Below are 21,590 nucleotides of genomic sequence, written 5' to 3' on the forward strand. Positions count from 1 at the left end.
ATCACTCATATGGTGAGTGTGCAATGGACGGTAATGTGGGATGGGATGTCCTAGCCCATGATTCTCAGGCGGAGCCCTTACTCAGAGCAGTCTGTTCCAATTAATTAAGTGACCATTTATTAAGTCCTTATCTGGACAAAAAGAATGGACAAGCAAGACACTCATTCTGGCTACTTGGAAAAGACCAGTTAGGTTGTGGCCCATCTACCACTTTTTCCCTGCCAACCAACCAAGAAGGTTGTGAGCTCTAAAGGAGCAGCTATAAGACAGGAGGCGCCTTCAGCCTGGATGCCTGAATGACCGTGAGAGCAGACTTGCTGGCTAACCCTCAGTGGATGGGTTCTATACATGAGAACTAAATGTGACAAACTTCTGACACTGCAGCTTCATTTATTCCCACAGCATAGCAAGGCCTACTGGACTAATTACGCTGACCTTACCCAGACCCCTTCATTTGCACAGAATACTCCTTGTACCTTCATATGTTCAGGTCCACACCTGGTTTTGATTTTGTTGTTTTTGCCCCTGTTAAAAGGGCTCATCAGTGTGCCGAGTGGGCCCCACTTCCGTACTCGAGCCAATCCCCTTCCCCATTACCTGGGTCTCTGCATTCTCTGCTCTCTGCTCTGCCTCCAGCAGCCTCTGCTCCAGCTCCTGCATCTGCTCAGTCAGAAAGGAAGGGGAGATATACACGCTATGACCCAACTGAAAATGGCATCAGGGACACTCAGCAAAGTATACAGACACCACACTCAGGTCAGGCTTCAACTGCCATCTCAACTAGCTCAAAGGTGTCAAGGCAAAGATTTTCATGGCAACTCTCAACTCCCTGATCCTGAGTTTAGGTGAAGGGTGCTGGGGAGGGGTGGCAGTGTTAAGTCTTTCTTCCTGAGTGCTCCTGCCCCATCCTTCCTCCTGTCTCCTCTTGCAGAGGCCCCTTCCTCTCTGCACTTGGTCGCAGGCAGGGCCATGCCACTGCTTGCCCACATGCCCAACGTGGGCCATATTCCTACACAAGCCCACCTCAGTCATCAGGGAGACTGTCCATCCCCATCCAGAATATCTCACTGGCTGGGTACAATGACACTCATTACCACATTTGATTTCTTTAATTTTAAAGAAATAGAAAGAAAGGCTCAAGTACCTTTTTTGGTGCTGGGGATTAGAGTAAACCTAGGGTCATGTGCATACTAAGCATATGCTCTACCACTGAGCTATAACACCAGCCTCTACATTTAAAAAAGTCTGTCTTTGGGCTGGGGACGTAGCTCAGTGGTAGAGAGCTGACCTAGCATGTTTGAGGCACTGGGTTTAATCCCCAGCAATGCCAAAAAATAAAAAATAAAAAAGTCTAAGAGGCGTGTTATCATTTGGGTCTGAGGAACTCAGTAATTCTGGAATCTTATACCAAATGGACCAAGCAAAGGAACTGACAATCTTGCATATGAAGGATCATCAGGGACCAGATCTAAGCTGCAGCCTGAGGAGCTGCACATGAGCCACAGTCATGGCAACATTCTTTGCAGCTTCATGAACCCAGACTGGCAAGTAGGATGTGGGTTGGACATCAGCTCCCATTTTCCCCCTGCCAGGGCACCACCATGTGCTACCCAAACTCACACCAGCACAGAGAGGTCCTGCAGAGGCACAGCAAATTCATACAGCCAACAGTCGTGTCAAATGCCATGCCTGGGTCTTGCTGGTGCCAGCTAATTTCCCCCCAGCCTGCCCCGCCCCAGGGGCAACCTGTATGCATTATACATATACTTGATGCATATCCCTACAATCTTCCATGAAGTTGGGCAGGATCAGGGCCCTCTACTTTCCATGCTCCAGTCTGCCCCTCACCCACCTCAAGAGCAGACCTCACCTTTTCTCAGGTTACTCCACCTCCTCCCCTTGACTTGGACCCTGGCTTGAAATTTACCAGGGAACTGTGCAATTCCTCTCAAGTAGAGCCAGACGTACTTTCCCAAACTAGGCCTGTCCTGGACGAGCTCCTTGGTCTTTAGCCAAGGGATAGACAATGGCACGACACAAACCAACTATGGTTATAAATCCAGTATAAAATGAATTCTACTTGGTGATGCAGGAGAAAAAGGGTTGGATGATACATAGTGTTGGTGGTTCCCAGTGACCAGATAGGTACTAAATAACCCGTCCCTCTTCAACACCAGACCTGAGCAGCTGATCAGGTCCTTTCTCTCCATGAAACTGAAACCTGCAATCAAGAAACAGATACTGGAGCCAGTGAGCTGCACAGGAAAAGGCACACAAGTTTCACCAAGTCATGGGTGTTGGGCAGAACTGGGGTTCTGTGAGTTGCCCCAAGAGTCCCTGTTTGCAGGAAGAATATAACTAAGACAATGACTGGGAGCATTTTCTTTTTAAAGAATACAATGAAATATTGATTGGGAAGGCCTTGGACACTCAACAGGTTTCCTAGATTGACCTTTGGCTGGATCACTTGTTCTAACATTTGCTCTGCAGCTCAAAAAAGGCCTATGACTTCTATATGATCTTCTGTAATAATTGTCTTATTTTTTTCTAGTCTGACTTTTTCTAATCTGTCTTGGAAAAACTTGTCTTCCAATTTTGAGATGGAGACCAAGGTAGAGTGAAGAACAAACTTGACTCTCACCTCCCAGCTGGTCATTTTCATTTGGATCAAGAGTGGTCAACAATACTAGTCAGAATCAGAAATCACTGTCATTGGCAATGCAGCGAGAATTTTTCCCCTCAAGATTTTATTATCCATCCCTTTAAAGTATAGCAATACCAAAGCAAAAGGAATGGCAAGGAACCAGTCTGGGCCAGGGTCTCCTCCCAGCCTGGCTGGCTGCTTCAAGGCTGCCAGGTGGTCCTCATTGCTGCCAACCCTCCCCGTCATTCTTATCTTTCCAGCAAGGACACTTGACACACTCAAAGCATTTTGTGTTCACTTTTATGCTGAGGCACTTTTTTTTTTCCCTCTAAAACTAGTTTCTTAATATTGAAAACATTTTGAACAAACGGGACTTTTTAAAAAGAAAAGATAATAATCCCACATATCTGCTGCTATACTCAACATTCTACTGTCCTTGTTTGAAAGGATATTTTTAACATTTTCTTTTCTTGTTTTTATGAAAATGTTTTCTCTCTTGCTGCTGGAATACTCCAGGGATGGCCAAGCTGAAATGTCTTTGGGGGTTTCCAGGCTCTCCCTTTAATCCTGGCATCAACACTTTGTGCCTAGATCTTTCTTCTCCACACTTGCTTGAAGGGCCATACCTGGAGCTCTGAAAATCTGGCAGGATGGATGGGCCTCCCTTTATTTGGGTTCTGTCCTTTCTCTCACAGGGCTTGCCAGGACAGTGTCCTCAGCTGAGCTTAGTGTGTGGGTCTGTGATGACACATCAGCTGAGGAGGTGTCAGATTTAGGTGGCTGACAAGGATCTACTTTCACCAGTTGCACATATGATGCACAAGCTACCCTAGAATTGGCTGCAGGAACCTGATGAAATGCACTTGGCACCAATTTGGTATTCAAGCCCCATGTCCACAGTTCTTGTTTCTTGTTCCATGTGGCAATGCTGTGAAATAGCAGTCCCATGTGGCAGGAGCAGTGAGCACTCTCCTGCAGCCAGCATAGTCCTACCGTGCCAAGCAGAGGCCTGAACTGAAAGCCACACGATCCTCGGTCTCCACTATTTCTTTGAAAAGGAGGTTTAACTTTCCTGCCACCGCCTTGTATCCACTGGTACAGGTAAGAGCCAAGGCTCTGGAACCTGGCCAACTCCACCATGGTGTGGCTTTAGAGAAATCCCTTAACCTGTGCCTCACTTTCCTTACCAGCAAAAAGAGAGCAGTGAAGCACCTCCCCAAAAGGGCTGTTAGGAGGATGACGTCAAGTGCCCTGTAAAGCATGCGCATGACCTGGCACTCGCTGGTTTGTAAGTAGACAGGAGCTGCTTACTGGTGCTTTCTGGTACAAAGATGACACTTAGGACCAGAGGGACCAGTTTTCCTGGGACAGTCTGATGTTCACCTGCTGTCCCAGCACAATCAGTAACAGAGCCTCCTTTCATTTTCTCTTCAGAGTGTCCTGGATAAGATGATAGATTACATGTCATCCTATTTAGAATTCACCTACATGAAGAATGGGTTTAAGTCAAAGGTTGCCAACTATGAACCTAAAGAGTGTTTCTATGACCTACATAGTGGTGTGGGCCTTTAGCCTACATATATATAGCTAAACGGAGTCACATGCTGTATGTCCAGCACTGTTGTAAGCAGTCTTAACTCATATTAATTTCTTAACAAAGGCAGGTACTTTCTGTATCCCTATAGTATAGATCAGGAAACTGAAGCAGAGAGGTAAGGAAACTTGCCCAAAGTCACACAGCCATTAGATTCACAGCCAAGATTCAAACTCAAGTGGGGTGGTTCCATAGTTCACACTCTTAGTCACCATACTATATGGTCTCTCACATTCGAATCTCAAATGTCACACAAAAATCCAGATTCCACAAATAATTCTCAATTTCTAGCTTCTCTCTCTCTCAAAAAAAAAATAATAATAATAATAATCAGAAGATCTGACCACACCAGGATTACATTTTCTTATGGCAACATGTGGCTTAAGCCCATGCCCATGAGTTCTCACAGAGCCCACCTGGCTCTTTTCACTGTCACCTTTATCAAAGTTACCTGTGAGCATTTGGGTTTGCAATACCAGTTTAGCTATTAAAAAGTTTCAACTCTGTTGTAATCAAAGACAACAATTTTTTGCTTCTTTTCCATAGCAGCAGATTTTCAGTTTAATTGAAATCATATGCTTATTCCCCAAAATATAAAATACTCAGATGTGGAGCTGGGATGAGAAATAACAGTACGAAACCATAGAGAATTGTTTGTTGTTTTGTTTTTTTGCAGTGTTGAGGCCTGAACCCAGGGCCTTGGGTATGCTAGGCAAGTATTCTACCACTGAGAATACTTTTAGTAGGTTTTTAAAATTACCTAAACCACATTGTACTATATATACTCTTCTGATGTTTTTTGTCCAGTGTTGTTTTTGAGATTTGTTGATTATATGTAGCTCTACTTGAGACCTTTTTAACTGCAATGTAGTATTCCCAATATATTGATCCAGACCCCTACTAAGATATTTAGAATATTCCCAATTTTTTATATGTCAGTGCTGCAATATATATTCTTATTCTCATATGTCTCCTTGTGACCAATATATTTGGAATTACTTCTACCACTGCATTTTGTTTCTTATTATATATTGGGTTTTTTTTGTTTGTTTGTTTCTTTGTTTGGTATCAGGGATTTAACCCAGGAGCATTTAACCACGGAGCCACATGCCCAACCACCTCTTTTTGTATTTTATATAGAGACAGGGTCTCGCTGAGTTGCTTAGGGCCTCACTAAGTTACTGATGCTGGCTTTGAATTTGCCAGCCTCCCAAATTGCTGGGATTACAGGTGTGTGCCACTGTGCCCAACCTATATTCCTTTTTGCTATACTTTTTTTTCTGTTGCCTATCTAGATTTAAGACTTTATTTCACTCTACTGATTTTAAAGTTATATGTACTATATTTCTATTTGTTATGACTCTTACTATTCTAAACTTAAAGATAGTTAGTTGTTTCCCATTATATGCTCTCCCCTTCTCTTTTCTTCTGTCTTATAAATAGAATACTCAACTTTTAGCTGAGCGCATGATTGATGAGAATAAAGACTATTTCCTGGGGCTGGGTTGTAGCTCAGGGACAACATGCTTGCCTAGGGTGTGTGATTCTTTAGGTTCATCCTCAGCACCACCACCACCACCACAACAACAAAAAAGACTATTTCTCAACCTTCCTTGAAGCTGGGTACAACCATGTGGCAAAGATGTGGTCAGTGGAATATGAGCAGAAGGAACACAGGTAACCTCTGGGAAAGGGAACTGGAAGGAATTTGGATAACACCTTTAAACACGAGTAAGACATCACCTTAGAACTGGACTCCTTATATTTGAAACACTACATGAAAAAGTAAGAACCATCTGTCTAGTTTGAGCCATTGCTGTTTTGGGTTCTTTCTCACAGCTAAAATAGCATATATAGATTTTTAAAAATTTATATGTTTAGGTTTATGCTTTCTGAATCTGAGGTTTCAGATCTTTTACCAAATTTGGAAACATTTTAGCCATTATCACTTCAAGTAATGCCTCTCCTTTATTCTCTTCTTCACGTTTGGAATCTTGTCATTCTAGCATTCATTCTCAGTCTCTGTATCTTTATTTCTCTGTGCTGCATTCTGGATGATTTCTCAGGTCTATCTGTTCATTTAGTCTCCCTTCTGGGCTGGGGGTACAGTTCAGTGGTAGAGCATTTGCCCGGCATGTGTGAGGTCCTGATTTCAATCCCCAGTACCCCAAAAAGAAAAAAAAAATTAGTTAAAACACGTTCTTTTCTAGAAGTTCTATTTGGTTTTCAAGTTGACTTGACCTTTCTGGATATTGTTGTGTTCTTGTCTTATGTTCCCAACTTTCTGTATTATTTCTTCATAGTTTTGAACTCATTTATTTTATTGTCTCTTGCCAAAAGTTCTATTATCGGAAGTCCAATTGTCTGTCATGTAGGTGGGGTCTCACTCATTGTAGATTACTCCCCAAGCATCAGTCATTTTAGATTATATATTCGTCTTCACTAACACTCTCTTTCCTGTGGGCATCCCATGTGATCTAGATTGAGGTCTTCTTTCTCCAGAGAGGTTTTGGATCTTTTCGTACAAAGTTCCCCAGTGTTACTCCTGGTCCAGAACTTAGGTCTCCTCAACCACACTGGTGGTATACATCCTAACACTGAAAACTAGTACTATTACCAGTTTCTTAAAGACTTCTTTTTCTTTATTTTTGCTTTTTCTACCCAGAGCCTTACCTAAGTCTGAGAAACTACTGCCATCTTCTTGCACTGATGGATGGATTTCTTGTCATTTACCTTTTTATTTATGGTGAGCCTTCAGTAGTCCTGACTTTGGAAGGAAGACTCAGTTTCAGCCTCAGATCCAACCAGCCAAACCTCATCTCTGTCTCCACAGATGTAAGAACTCAAACCTGAAACCTTACATTCCTGAAGGCGGGCCCCCTCTCCCTGCCTCCCACGCCCTCCCCTCTCCACCCTCCACACCACGGGGTGAGCCACGAGGTGAGCACCACCCTGGCTCTTCCCTCTTCGCTGTGTTCCCTAAGGTGTCCTCTTCCTTTGTCCAGTGCTCATCTCTGTATTTAGAAGGATATTTAAAATATTTAATCTAATATTTGTAGGTGTTTCATAGGGTTTTTAGAAGATTACTTCGTGGTCCTAATTATTGCTAGACACATAAGTGTCCTCCCTCTGAGGCACTTCAGGCCACTTGGCTACCTACCCTTGCCTTGCCTCCCATGTGCCCCAACACTATAGCCTAAGGCAAGGCTTCATAGTGCAAAACCATTTTTTGGGAGCTTGTTAAATACAGAGACTAGCAGCACCCTGAAGACCTGGATCAAGAGGTCTAGGGTGGGGCCCAGGAACAGATGTGCTTAACAGGAGTGTGCTTAACAAGTGATTCTGGCCACACTTTGAGAACCACTGTCTAAGGCCTGCTGCCCTTTTCCTGAGGTGGCCGAATTCTTCCCTCTCCATTGGCACTACCTGGCAGGAACCTGCAGGGCTTGTTTTGCACAGTCTGAACTCAAGGACAGCAATGCCAACAGGCCTGATGTTTAGGAGTTCTAGTCTAGGCTAGTCCAAGGCCAGATCCCCTGCCATGGACATGCGGAACTGATGCTACTTATTTGATTTCCTGGGCTCCAGGTTACAGGACTATCGATGAAACAGGTTGTTTACTCATTAAGACTTTGATATTACTTCAAGAGGGCTAAACTGAAATTTATCTTCCTTCTATGAAAGAAAGGTTTGTGAGCTGTGGGCAGTGGCTCATGCCTGTAATTCCAGTGGCTCAGGAGGATCACAAGTTCAATACCACCTCAGCAACTTAGCAAGACCCTAAGGTCCCTGGGTTCAATCCCCAGTACCAAAGAAAGAAAGAAAGAAAGAAAGGTTTGCTAAACAGATTGATACTATAATCAAAATTACATAAAGAGGGCTGGAGTTGTGGCTCAGTGGTAGAGCACTTGCCTAGCATGTATGAGACTCTGGGTTCAATCCTCAGCACCACATTAAAAAAATAAATAAACAAATGGGGGTATTGTGTCCATCTACAACTAAAAACATATTTTTAAAAAACTACAGAAAGAGTGGTTGATTCACTTAAGGTATATATATCTATATCTATCCATCTGTCTATCCAGGTGCAGATACACGCCTGTAAACCCAGCTACTAGGGAGATTGAGGCAGAAGGATTGTAAGTTTGAGGCCAGCCTCAAAAACTTAAGGACACCTAGTCTCAAAATAAAAAATAAAAAGGGCTGAACATGAGGCTATAGCTGGGTTTGAATCCTTTAAACACAGTACTTCCATTCCCCCATGATATATACAGAATGAATACATATGTGTGTGTATATGTGTGTGTGGGTGTACATCTATTTTTTAAATAATTTTAATTCATTTATTTTTATGTGGTGCTAAGGATCGAACTCAGGTGTCTCACACATGCAAGGCAAACTACCACTGAGCTACAGCCCCAGTCCTGTATCTATTTTTTTAAGTGTGAATCTCCACTCTCTTCATGAGTTTTGCTCTAAAATGCCTCTAGAAGTCAGCTGAAACATGAAAGGTGATAAGTTTCCCAGAACAGCCCATCAAAGCCTGTAAAGATAAAACTGTTCCCATTTAAGACCAATTCTATGCTAAGACCTTTATATTTGTTATCTGATATAATTCTCAAAATAGCTCTGAGAGGTAGACATTTATGTCCCTGCATTAGTGGTGAGGGGGACCTGCCCAGGCTCACATAGCTAGTAAGTGGTAGAGCCAGGTAGGTCTGACTCCAGTGCTTGTGTCCTTGTCCCCAGAAAACCAGACCTTCAGCATCTTATGTTCTTAATAAAAGGTGAACAGTAGGATGGAGATGTGCTTTCTTCTCCTAAAACAACACCTTGCCCATAGTGAAAAAGAAATGCTAAGAGGAAATTGTGCTTGGTGGCACGGCACACAACTGTGATCCCAGCTACTCAGGAGGCTGAGGCAGGAGGATTCAAAGCTAAAGGCCAGCCTTGGCAACTAAGTGAGACCCTGTCTTGAAAAAAAAAAAAAAATAATAATAATAAAATAGGGACTGGGGATACATCTCAGTGGTAGAGCAGCCCTGAGTTCAATCACCAGTACCAAAAGAAAAAGAAAAAGAAAAAGAAAAAAGAAATGTTAACAGGGATAATAAAGCTTCCACAGGAGGCACAAGTAACTTAAGAGGTTATAGAAGACCAAGAAGAATTCTATCATTTCTTCAGTGTGCCTATGAAGAAGTACAGCAGGGAGAAATGACAGATGACAATATAGTGAACCGCTCAGATTATGGTCTTAAAACAAGAACAAAAACAAAAACAAACATACAAAAAGCTACCTTGGGTTTTATTTCACAAGCATGGAAAAGCATCTCATTTAAAGTTTACTTTCACCAACTCTCCCCTTCAGACTCTGGCACTCTCTGACAATGACGCCCCACAGTGAGGGGAGGCAGCTCCTGGTGCTGCGGGTCTCACCTTGTCAGCTAGCAGCTCCCTTATCTTGCTGGCCTGGAGGCGGAACCGGAAAAGCTGCGTTTCCAGGGCCAAGCAGCGCTTCTGCCAGTCAACACTGGCCCGAGTCTCCACCTTGAGTTCTGCCATGATGGAATCAACTTGTGGATTTTCCAGGGAACTCTAAGAATCAGCACTCTGAGAGAAGAAAAGATAAATAAGTGTGTGAGGAGTGGCTGTATAGAGAAAAGAGGAGGAAGAGGAGACCAAAAGAGAAGATAAGATTGGGAAATGGAGAAAATCATTGTGCTCTTGCTGTCCCACACCGCCTTCCTCAGCTCAGTGTATCTCACCCCACCATAAGCTAGCTGAGCAACCCTGGGAAGTCACAGAACCTGAGGAAACTTAAGGAGAACCTGGTCTAATTTTTATCAAAGTGAGAAGGAAGTCTCTTTGGTATTTCAATTATTCATTCAGCAACCATTTATGTGCCAGACCCTGTTCTAGGCCACGGAGATAAAAAATTAAAGAGAGATCCTCATCTTTAAGTTTTTCAAGGAGCTCGTAGGAAAGTCTAATTACAAAGTTAAAAATGCACAACAATTGCCAATTGATATTTGGATAAATGGGAGCAGGGAAAGAGGCAGACTGTGAGGGGATGGGACAGGCCAGCGTGTAGGGAATGCTTAAGGTGGGTAAGTGATTCATCCAAGGTCACAGTGAACTAGAGGAAGAACCCTGGTTCCTAGTGCAGTTATGATTCTACTACACCTGGACAGATGTTAGACGGGGAAAGTGGAAAGGTAACACAATGCTTTGAATTTCCCTGACAATTTTCTATTTAGCAGGGGTCCTATTGTCATTGAATCATCCTGCCTTGGAACAGATTCTCATTCAAGTTGTAAGAATCAAACCAGGAAACTGCTAAATATTTTGCTCCAACCCCTGAAGAAAGCCACAAATCTTTGGAAAAAACTTTGTACAAATTCAGAACAAATCAAGCAGACACCTGTAATATCCCTGGCCAGGGGAATTTACCCAGCGGCCTCTTGGGTGAATTTTAGAGAAGAAAAACTAGGTCAAGGATGAGCAAAGGAAGAAGCATGCCTAAATCTACATGAGAGAAGAGATAGAGGCATAGTTGTGAGTGGGCAGGGGAGAAGGGCTGGAAGGCATAACCAACCACCAGGATCTGCAAATCCCCTTTCAGGGCATTGTTAGTCATTATTCTTGACCACAGCATAAATTCGGTCTGCCCAAACCATGACATTTGGTCACCTAGTATTAGATCATTTTAAGGAACGAGTGCTAACATTTTAGGTTGATAATCTTTAAAATTTTTCATCTGTTTGAGATACCTATGATTTACAGGTGAAATGATATCTTGTCTGGGATTTGCTTTAAAATACTCCAGGGAAGGGGCAAAGAAAGGGAGAAGATTTATAAGATCTGTTAAGATGTTGATATGTTTTGGGGGGATGGGGCAGTGTTGGGGGTGGAATCCAGGGTCTCACACATGCTAGGAAAGTGTTCTACACTAAAATACAGCCCCAGTGCCAAAATGTTGATAATTTTTAAAGCTGAGTGACAGATTTATGGCAGTTCTTTATACTGGTCTCTCTATTTGAATATATGCCTGGAATTTTCCATAATAAAAATGAATTGTGTTTTTAAATCCCCTTTCCCTTCTGCAGAAGCCACAGGACTTCACAAAACCCAGACTCAGAAAACCCAGTCACCTCCTATGCTATTGCCAAATATTACCTTGAGCAACATGTGCTTCTTTGGTGATTTACCAATCACCAATACTACTTCTCCTCTCACACCTGACTTTTCATGAGTATCTTTCTCCCATTATATACTACAAATAGCTATCATTTATGAGAAGACACTGAGGGACAAGGAGGCTAAGTAACTAAAATCGACAATTCCACTGCTAACAAATACTGGGGTGGGAATTCTGGTTCTAAAGTCCTTGTTCTTAGCCACTGTGCTCTTAACTCATCCAAAAATTGGAAAGAGACCGGGGATGTGGCTCCTTGGCAAGGTGCTTACCTAGCTTTATGAGGCCCTGGGTTCAATCTCCAGCACAGCAGGGGTGGGAAGAGGAAAGAATTCTGATTTTAGAGTGAAGTAAATTGTTAAGAATAATATAAATAATTTATAAGATCTTTCAGAACCCTTAGCACAAAGGTGAACCTATATCCCAGATTTTCCAGAGCACCCTGGCCTCAAATATTCTGCCATCACAATTTTCATAAGCATAAACATGTAATGTGTCCCCACTTTACCTTCAAAAAAATAGGGTTGGGGCTGAGGTTGTATCTCAGTGGTAGAGTGCTTGCAGCCTAGCACGTATGAGGCACTGGTATGAGGCACTGGGCTCGATCCTCAGTACCACATATATATATATATATATATATATATATATATAAATGTATTATATCCATCTACAACTAAAAAAAATATTTTGAAAAAATAGGGTCAGTAGACCTGGAGAGAAGACTCAACAATTAAACCACTAAAGGGCCTAATGTCTGATTCTTGTGGTTGACGGCTTCTCAGAACACTGTCCACATGACATCAGTCCTGCTCTCCTAGAACTGTCATCCCAAACAATGGGACATTGTGACCTCCCAGCAATCTCAACCTCAAAAGACTGGGACCAACTGGAACGGGGCAGGAAGACAAAAGACAAAAACAAAACATGACCTTCTCTGAGCTAAGATCACAGCTGAGAAGACAAAACAGCCTTGGCGGGCCTCCAGGGAAGGCTGGGAGACTTCTTGTTTGATTTTCTTTGTCCTTTAGGGGGATTTTGCTTTCCTTCCTCTCAACAGAAAAGTGGCAGATGTAGGACTAGGGTCTGGTAGTCTTGCAATTAGTCCAGGGCTGAGAACAACCAATCAACACACCCAAGTGAAACCAAGGGTTGGGGAGCTTAAACTTCTGTGTAGTTGAGAGTCTGATTAATTTTAAATCCTTCTTGTTGACTGTCAAAACTGCTGCTCAGATTCCATGGAAAGAGGGAAAACCCAAATTACCAAAATCTCTGGGAACTCTGGAAATAAAATATCATTGGTCTCCACATACCCTTGAAGTCTGAGATTACACGTAGACTTTAGGGAGCGCTTCCTCTAATTAAGCAAACACCTTCATGACATCACAGTTCAGGAGTACCAAGTGGTCTGATTAATCTCTCATTGCTCTGGGGACGCTGGCAAGTTCCTGAGAAGGCTGAGACTCATGCTAGGCTTGCCTCGGCATGTGAGGGGAGCTAAGAGGTTTGGAGACAGATCTGGAGTAAGGTGCCTGGGGCCAAGCTCAAGGCCTGGAGGCTCTTACGGCAGAGGCAGGTGGTCAACAACAGTTATAAAACAAGGGATGTTCAGGGAAGATACCAGCGAGTTGAACCTCACCTACTGTCACCTTGCATCTGTATCTCATAAAGAAATGCAAGAATGAGCAAAATGAATTCTGCAGAAACCATTCTTAACTTTTCAAGGCATTGCAACAAGTGCATACACTCATATATCTGAGATACAGGACAAGTGCAAACACACTGACAACGAAGAGATTAGACAACTCATCACATGTGACTGGCTTAGAGACACAGAGCTAAGGAGTAGTAGAGCTGGGCCAGGAATCTTGATCTCCCAACCTCTAGAACAGTCCTCTTTCCATGGGGATGCCTCAGGAGTGTTAGCAGACATCTCATGCTACCAGGATTGCCTACAAACACATCATTAATGGCAAAAACAGATAGGCAGGTGGGAGATATAGCTCAGTGGCCAAAAGCTTGCCTAGCACAGGTTTGATCCCCAGCATCAAGGGGGGAAAAACAGACAGGGAAATAAAAAGGGGAGGTGAGCTGGAAACAAAACCCAGCTCAGCTGTTGTCTATTTTTATGTTGGAAATTTGCAACATCCATAAGTAGTAGTAGTAGTACAATAAATCCCTGTGTGCTCCCCACACAGCAACAATTATCACGAACTCATGGCCACTCTTGAGAAACCCAGTTCCCTTGATTCTACTGGTCCCAGAATGCTAAAAACCTTGGCAGGTGAGTCAAACAATGCCATGGTCTTTCTTGATTATTGCTTTGGAGCTCCCCCAAATCTTCCAGTCCTGGATCAAAATGCCACGGCAGTCAGTAGGGATATGTAGCTCAGAGGCAGGCCTCTTGGATAGGGCAAGTAGTGGGAAAAAGTCATGGGCAGTGACTGTATCCTCAGGCCCATATCAGAGAAAACACAAACTCCACCTGGGATCTCTCTGGCAAGTTTGGGATTTGACTGGAAACTGACAAAATGAAGAGATTAAAAGTAATAGAACCAACTTTTTAAAAGTTGAGGACACAGAATAAAGATCTTCTGGTTTGGAAACCTCAAGTCTGAATACCCTGGTATCTCCTTCAAAGAGAGTCAATCAACACAGGAGTCTAAAAGAAAGAGGTCAGAGGTCACGGCAGGCCTAGGGCAGCAAACTGCTTCTAAGGACGCATCAGAAGACAATGGGCTTCTAGCGCGTGTGGTGGCATGCACTTGTCATCCCATAAGCTCAAAAGGTTGAGGCAGGAGAATCATAAGTTGAAGGCCAGCCTCAGCAACTCAGTGAGGCCCTAAGCAACTTAGTGAGATCTTGTCTCAAAATAAAAAAATGAGCTGGGAATGTGGCTCAGTGGTTAAGTGTCCCTGGATTCAATCCCTTGTACCAACAAACAAACAAACAAAAAAGACTTCTGTATGAGTATAATTTGTACTGGGCTCTCTCATGTCATCTTACTATGGCTTACTCCCAGTGTGAGAACCTTTTGTGATTTCCACTGACTAGGGATGGGCTATCATCATTTTCTCAAAGTTCTGTGCTAGATGAAGCTAACCACCTGCCCAACCTTGGGAAAGGAAGAACTTTGTGCTTCCTTCTGGGATGTAGCTGGGGGAGGGTGTGAGCAGACACAGATCAACCCCTTTGATCTCAGCACTGTCACCTGATAAAGTCAACAACACGCATCCTGCCTCTATTGGGTGTGCGCATCACACTCCACACACACAACCTTGATGGGGACAGAGGAAGGTGAGCATTTCCCAGGACTTGGGGATCTGAATAACTTAAGAAAGGGCCAATACAACTAGCTTTTCAGTTCTCAATAACAAAAACAGGACAGAAATAGAGCACAGTTCTTAAGATCCCTACTGGTGCCAAACAGGCCTGAGTTTGAATGCTGGCTCAGGCATTAAATTCTGTCACCCTAAATCATTTACTTACTGTCTATGAGCCTCAGTTCCACTTTGAAATTGAGGGCAAGAATATTTTTAAATGAAGGCGATAATATTGTTGACTCACATGAAATTGTTTACATTTAACCATTTTTCTTATCTTCAAAAATGGCAATTTCAAAGCTGGTGTCTGTGCACACTACCTGTAATCCCAGCACTCAGGAGGCTGAGGCAAGAGGATTCCAAGTTTGAGGCTTGCCTGGGTAACTACGGAGAATCTGCTTGAAAATAAAATAAAAAGAGCTGGGGGTAGCTCAGTGATAGAGTGCTTGCCTAGCATGCAAGAGGCCTTGGGTTCAAGCCCCAGCACCATGGGGGGGGGGGGTGTAATTTTGGGGTTGGGGGTAAAGCTCAGTGGTACAGCACTTGCCTAACATGTGTGAGGCCCTGGGTTTCATCTTTAGCACGGGGAGGGGGGGGGGCAACTTCATAGATCACATCATAGCAGGATTCCCTTAAGAATTAAAGGAGGTCTGGGGCCGTAGCTCAGAAGTAGAGCACTTGCCTCGAATGTGTAAGGCACTGGGTTTCAATCCTCAGTACCACATAAAAAAATAAAGATATGAGTCCATCTACAACTACAAAAATATTTTTAAAAAAAGAATTAAAGAAGACACAAAAGCCTGGTCTCTAGTAAGCACTCGGTAAGTGACAGCTATTGTTACTATCCACAAATGCAAGGCAAGCCAGCTGGGCCCTGAACATATAAGATGTGACTCATAGATGTACTCACTACCAGCACCACCTCAGAGAGGAGGGCATGCTTAAAAAAAAAAAAAAAAAAAAAAAAAATTATCTTTATTTTTGAAGATTGAACAAAAAGATAAAAGCTGCAAAATAAGGCTCCTTCCCACCCCTATACTTCAGCCATAGTTCTCCCCAGAGACAACACTGTTGGGGTATTTTGTGTTCTCTCAGAGATCCAGGACATACGCAAACATTCACATACATGCTGCACACACAAATGGTGTCACGCTACACACACTGTACTTACCAATCTAACTGAGCTCTTCCTGTATTAATGTACATCAAAGCCACAGCCACGTTCTTCTTCCATACTGTAAAACAGCTTTAATGTATTCTACTGGATAGCTATTACATGATCTTATTTAAGGATCCTTTATTGATAGTCACTTGAGTTGTTTCCAACCTTTTGCTAAAATAAGCAATGCTACAATGAATATTCAATGAATATGCATCATTTCATATACATCAGGGTATATCTTAAAGGGCAGTCCCAGAAATGGAATTGTAGGGTTAAGTGATGTGCATTTTAAATTGCCCGACAGTCCAAAGTGCCCTCCCTTGAGGCCATCCTAATTATACCTCAGCCAGCAATAAGTTTTGAACTAGCTTGTTTTCTTTCTTTTTTTCCCCTAGTACTAGTACAGGAGCCTGAACCCTGAGTTCTCTACCACTGAGCTACAATCCCACACCAACTTTAAAATTTTGAGACAGGGTCTTGTTCAGTTGCTAAGGCTGGTCTTGAATTTGCTATCTTCCTGCCTCTGCCTCAGGAGTAGCTGGGATTACAGGTATAACCTGAACCAGCTTTTGAAAGGGCAAGATGGCGCAGCTGGGCTTCCCAGAGAACACAGGATGGTGGCTCAGTACAGCCTTCTGTGAAGTCACCCAAAACAAGGGTGAGGAATCCTAGCACCTTAACATCCACATGAATAAAGCATTTTCCAAGCTCTATGGAGCACAGAGGTACACAGCCTCCTAGAGATAAGGAGAATAGTAAAGAAGAAAGCACCATGGGGGACTAGAACATTAACTGGAGGGACACACTTCCTTCCTGAAGAGGTGACTTCTAAAGAGGGCAGAAAGGACACACTTTGGGCACTTTTTTTTTTTTTTTTTTTTTCAGTCAGATGTTAGTTTCAATGTGTTTGGGACAACAGGATGCACCCCACCATAACCCAGCTCTGAGCAGGTCCCCTCTGCAGCCTAACGGGAGGGCAATGGATAGTTAGCCAATGCCCATATTTGTAATTTAGAAGGTTAGGTCTGAGTCTTGCTTCTTCCACTGTAGCTACATGACCTTGGGCAAGTCAAAACTTACTTCTGAGTCCTAGTTTTCTCCTTTATAAATATGCAACAACACTGCAATAGATGATCTATAAAGTGTTAGTGCCATACATAGTGTCTAGAAGAGTCCAAAGAATTCGATGGACCTGGCGACTGTCTCACTGAGAGAAGTGTTTCAATGCTCTTTCAAGCGTTTTCCTGGAACCAAGACTGTTGGAAAGTTCGTAGTAGAAGTTTATGGAAGAGATACCTGGTGGAGAGCAATCCAACAGCGAGAGGATTTTACTTCCAGTTGAAGGTCTTCACTGCCTGCCACCCCTGTGAAGGCCCCAGATCCCTGGGGAACGATTACTCCTAGGACTCAAGGCCCTTAATGTAACTGGGCGCCCAACCTCTTTTCTTTTCTGCTTGGCTGACCTGTCCTCAGGAGTCGAGCCTGACCCACAGGGACCCCCAGGAGAAACATCCAGAATCACACTAGAAATAGCGTGAGATAAGGTGGGGCGGGGGGGGGGGGGAGGGTCTGAGGGACGAAAGCGCGTCGAGCACCGACCGACAAGGTGGGTAGATGCCTGCACGTACGTCCGGAGGGCCCTTCCCGGGAGCTACTGGACCGATCCGGTCCTCCCACGGAGGGCTAGCCCTGGCCTCGTGGCGCGGCTCCCCACGGGTTCCGGCTCCCCACACCTGACCCGCGGCTCCCAGCGCTGCCCGCCGCAGGGAGTTCGCTTCCAGGTGGGGAGGCACCTGCTCCGGAATCGCGCTCCCAGTCGCAGGGAGCCGGTCCCCTCTGCCCAGCCAAACGCCCTCCCTGGTCCGCACACCCCCAGCCCACCGCCGACCAGCGGGCACCGAGCGCTCACCTTCAGCGAACCGGCGGCGTCGGCGCCGCGCACCCGGCACACGGGCGCCCCGGACGCGCTGCCGCCGCTGACCTTGCGTCACTCTCTCCGGAGTCCCGAGCGGCCGCCGGGTCTCCACTCCCCGGCAGCAGGGGTCGCGGTGGGCGGGGCGGGGCGGGGCGGGGCGAGGCCGGAGCCCGGAGCCCGGAGGGTGCCTGCGGGCTGGCGGCACAAAGCCCGGCCGCGCCTGGCTGCGCCCCATTCAGCGCTCCGCCGGGCTCCCTCCGCCCCCCGCTCCCTCCCGCTCCTTAAAGGCCGGGCGCCGGGCTCGGCTCCGCAGGCAGCTCGCGGAGAGGCACAGGAAATGACCTCAGCAGGCTCCAGCCTCCCACCTCTCCGCACCGCTGGGCTCGTCCCGGCCGGCGGGAGAGTGCGGGGTCCCGGGGGTGCTGGGGTCTGAGGGGCGGCGGTCCCGAGCTCCCTGCGGCGCTACGCTAGCTTCCGCAAGGGTCTGCTCGGCCCCCAGGTAGAGTGGGACTCTCGCAGGATGGGGGACGAGACCCTCCCCTCCCCCGAAGAAGGTTCCAGCGTTTGGCCACCTGTGAGAATGTAACGCCCGGATATTTGGAACAGAAACCCTAATTTCAAACGATCTGCCTCCTGATTTGTAGTTTAGAGAAGGAGACAGAAAGTAAGTCACCACAACGCGGAGGGGAACTTACTCGCTCATGTGTGTATGTATTATTTATTTTTAAAGGAGAAGGCTGGCGAGCCAGAAAGGCAAGCAGACACTCATCAGCGAGCCCTGGCCCCTCAGGCATTTGCAGTCCCTCAGCTGTATGAGTCCATACCCAGAGGGGACTGGACACTAATGTTTGATCAGCTGGGTATGGGGTAAGGAAGATGCAAATGAACGAAAGCAGGGAAAGATCCGCATTTTAAAACAATTGTCTTGGCTTGGGATGTGCCTCGGTGGTAGAGTACATGCTTAGCATGCTCGGCCCTTGGGTTCCATCCCCAGTACCAACAAAACAAACAAAAACAAAATCCAGCGTTCTCTTCCCCAATCCCGTAGAGTATCTCAGCAAGCCCTGAACAAAAGCAAAACACCACCAGGACCTGTTTCTCCAAGTGGGTGGGTGGGTGCCTGCATTAGTGAAAAGTCCCTGGCCCCACCCCAGATTTGAATCCGAACCTCTGGGGGTGGGACTGGGGAATTGTCCAAGGAACAAGCACCGCAGGCCATTCTGATGCACAATTTTGAGAGTCCAAACACCAAGGAAAGTTGTCAAACTGGGCCAACAGGACTTAGAAGGTTGAACTTGCTAATGGCTTTATTGAGACAGATCAATGCCTCATTTTGTGGGACACTGGCCTCTGCTGTCCCCTTCAACAGTTCAAAAGTTGCCTAAGCAGAAAAGCAAGTCCTGTGGATTTTGTGAAGGGGAAATTCATTCATTTGTTAGCTTTGCACATAGTATAAATTTCAAATAATACAGAAGGCTAAAAATAAAAAATAAGTCTTTCTTCTGTTCCTTGTCACCCAGATCACCCCCTCCCAACACAACTAACTTTTTGTGTGTATCCTTTCAAGGTATTTTACGTGTACCTAAGTATTTTGTATTTATATATGTGTGTGTATTCCATATGTGTGTGTGTATTCACACATTTATGTAAATGTGTGAATACATAAAAACATTTATGTATTCACATTCACCTTTTAACTCTCAGGAAAAAGCTGCCCTTGTTTTTTGCCCTCAACATTATCTGTTGACTCTAAGGGTGACATGGTAGCACACTTAGAGCAGCCTTGATTTTTTCAATGGTTTCCTAATATTTCTAATTTCTAATGATGAATATTTAAGATGTTTCCAACCTGTAGGCTTTTATATATATTGCTATGACAAACATCTTTGTACATACTTCCTTTTTCCTATATATGACATTCTTTTTGGTTTAACACATAGAAGTGAAATCACCGGCTCTAAACATAATGTAAATTTTAAATCTCAATAGGTGCTGCCAAATGGCCCTCAAAAAAACCTGCACCAACTTACAACATCTATCAACATGTTCCAGTGCCCATTTGTTCCCTCCAACCTGTGCCAATGAAGTGATTTATCACAAAGCACAAAACTTTCAAAAAGGGAACATTAGATGAACTAGTGTATGCAAAGGATTGTAAACAGTATTAGCACATAGGAAGATTCAAGAAAGCCAGAAGCCCACCATGTGACTCACCCCTTGCTTTGGGCTCTTTTTATCTCAGCTCTGTAAACTTGGGCAAATTCCTTAGCTATTCTGGGACTCAGTTTCCTTATCTTTTTTTTTTCAGTTGTTTTGTTTTTTTTCCCCTCATACTGGGGATTGAATCCAGGGGTGCTTTACCTCTGAGCTACATCCGCAGCCCTTTTTGTTTTTTGAGACAGGGTCTTGCTAAGTTCTTTAAGGTCTCCCTAAATTAAGGCTAGTCTCTAAACTGTGATCCTCCTGTCTTGGACTCCTGAGTCCCTGAGATTTCACGCATGTGAAAGAAGTACTCTAGGCATTTTCCTTACTTTTTATTTTGAAAATTTCAAACTTTGCAAAAATGGTACATTTAAGTACTTACATACCCTCATTGAGATTTACCATCTTTTAAAATATATTTTTTATATATATGTCCCTGAACTATTTGAGAGTTAGTTGTGCATATCATAATCCTTTACCTCTGACTATTTCAGCATATACCTCCTAGGAACAGGGGTGATCGCCTAATATTATATTCAGAAAAATTAATATTGATATAATAGTATCACATGCTACATGGGCCATATTCAAATTTTCCCCATTGTTCCAATAATGTTCTCTACAGTGATGGTTTGTAGCACTTCTATTTATCATTATTAGTCCCTTTCTGGTACTCACCAGAGTGAATGGATGTCTGCTGGAGAATGGGCTTGTCTCCTCTTCTGCTCCAAAGGGAGAGCGGCCCCCACAGCCTGAACCCTGGCATAACAAGGCCAGCAGGGACTACTCGAAGGCAGAATGGAGTTTCCCATCTAATCCTGGGTGTTGTCCCACCAGCCTTCTTTGCTGAGGTTGCCCCTCTGCCTGACTCCGGCTACCCGATAATGGCATCCCAGAAATGTCCTGCCTAGGTCCTCTGGTTGGGTTTCTGGTGTCTCCTCCACCTCCCCCATGGTCTCCAATCAGCAGAGGCAGCCATTCTGGCACCAGAGAGGTCTGGGGCACCCTCAGGTACAGCGCCCCCCAACACCAACACACCCCAGGTATTCATCCCTGTCAACCTCTAAACTAGTCCACTTCTAACTTAACCCTGGGATTAAGAGTCTTTAAATTTATTATTTATTTGGTCTGGAGATCAAACCCAAGGGTGCTTGCTCTACCACTGAATTACTACCCCAGGCATTTTCCTTCTTTATTTTAGGACAGGGTCTCACTAAATTGCCAAGGCTGTCCTCAAACTTGTGATCCTCCTGTCTCATTCTCCCAAATTGCTGAGATTACAGGTGAGCACCACAGTTCCTGGCTATTAGACATTGTGTTAAGGCACATTTTATGTATCGAGACAATAACATCAACTGACTCTGATATTCCTCTCTTAATCCCTTCTTCTCCTCCTTTCATTCATTCACTCACTAATGTAGCTGACTTTGAAGTCAGTCCAGGTACTATATAGATGCCCCTGGCTATAAGCTGGGAAAAGCCACCTCCTTGCTTCCTACCTTCTTTGTCTTGTAAAATGAGAAAATTATGTCCTAGCATAGCTACCCTTGAGGACAGA

The 21,590-nt window shown here is 44.5% G+C and overlaps 1 protein-coding gene across 3 annotated transcripts in view; it reads right to left on the bottom strand.

The window, feature by feature from the left end:
- The window catches only part of PLEKHH1 (pleckstrin homology, MyTH4 and FERM domain containing H1), a 47,109-nt gene extending 28,995 nt beyond the window's left edge, over window positions 1-18,114 (bottom strand). For 2 of the 3 annotated variants that reach the window (XM_079126583.1, XM_079126585.1), the window contains exons 1-3: window positions 17,825-18,113; window positions 9,675-9,848; window positions 598-660 (exon numbers count right to left, since the gene is read on the bottom strand). In XM_079126583.1, coding sequence (XP_078982709.1) covers window positions 598-660; window positions 9,675-9,800 — 189 coding nt within the window. In that variant the 5' untranslated portion in view covers window positions 9,801-9,848; window positions 17,825-18,113. Of the gene's footprint in view, window positions 1-597; window positions 661-9,674; window positions 9,849-17,824 lie in introns of all 3 variants that reach the window. The other variant, XM_079126584.1, reaches the window with a different exon arrangement.
- Window positions 18,115-21,590: the final 3,476 nt, after the last annotated feature.

Source organism: Sciurus vulgaris (genome assembly GCF_902686455.1).
Source record: "Sciurus vulgaris genome assembly, chromosome: 2".
Lineage (NCBI taxonomy): Eukaryota > Metazoa > Chordata > Mammalia > Rodentia > Sciuridae > Sciurus > Sciurus vulgaris.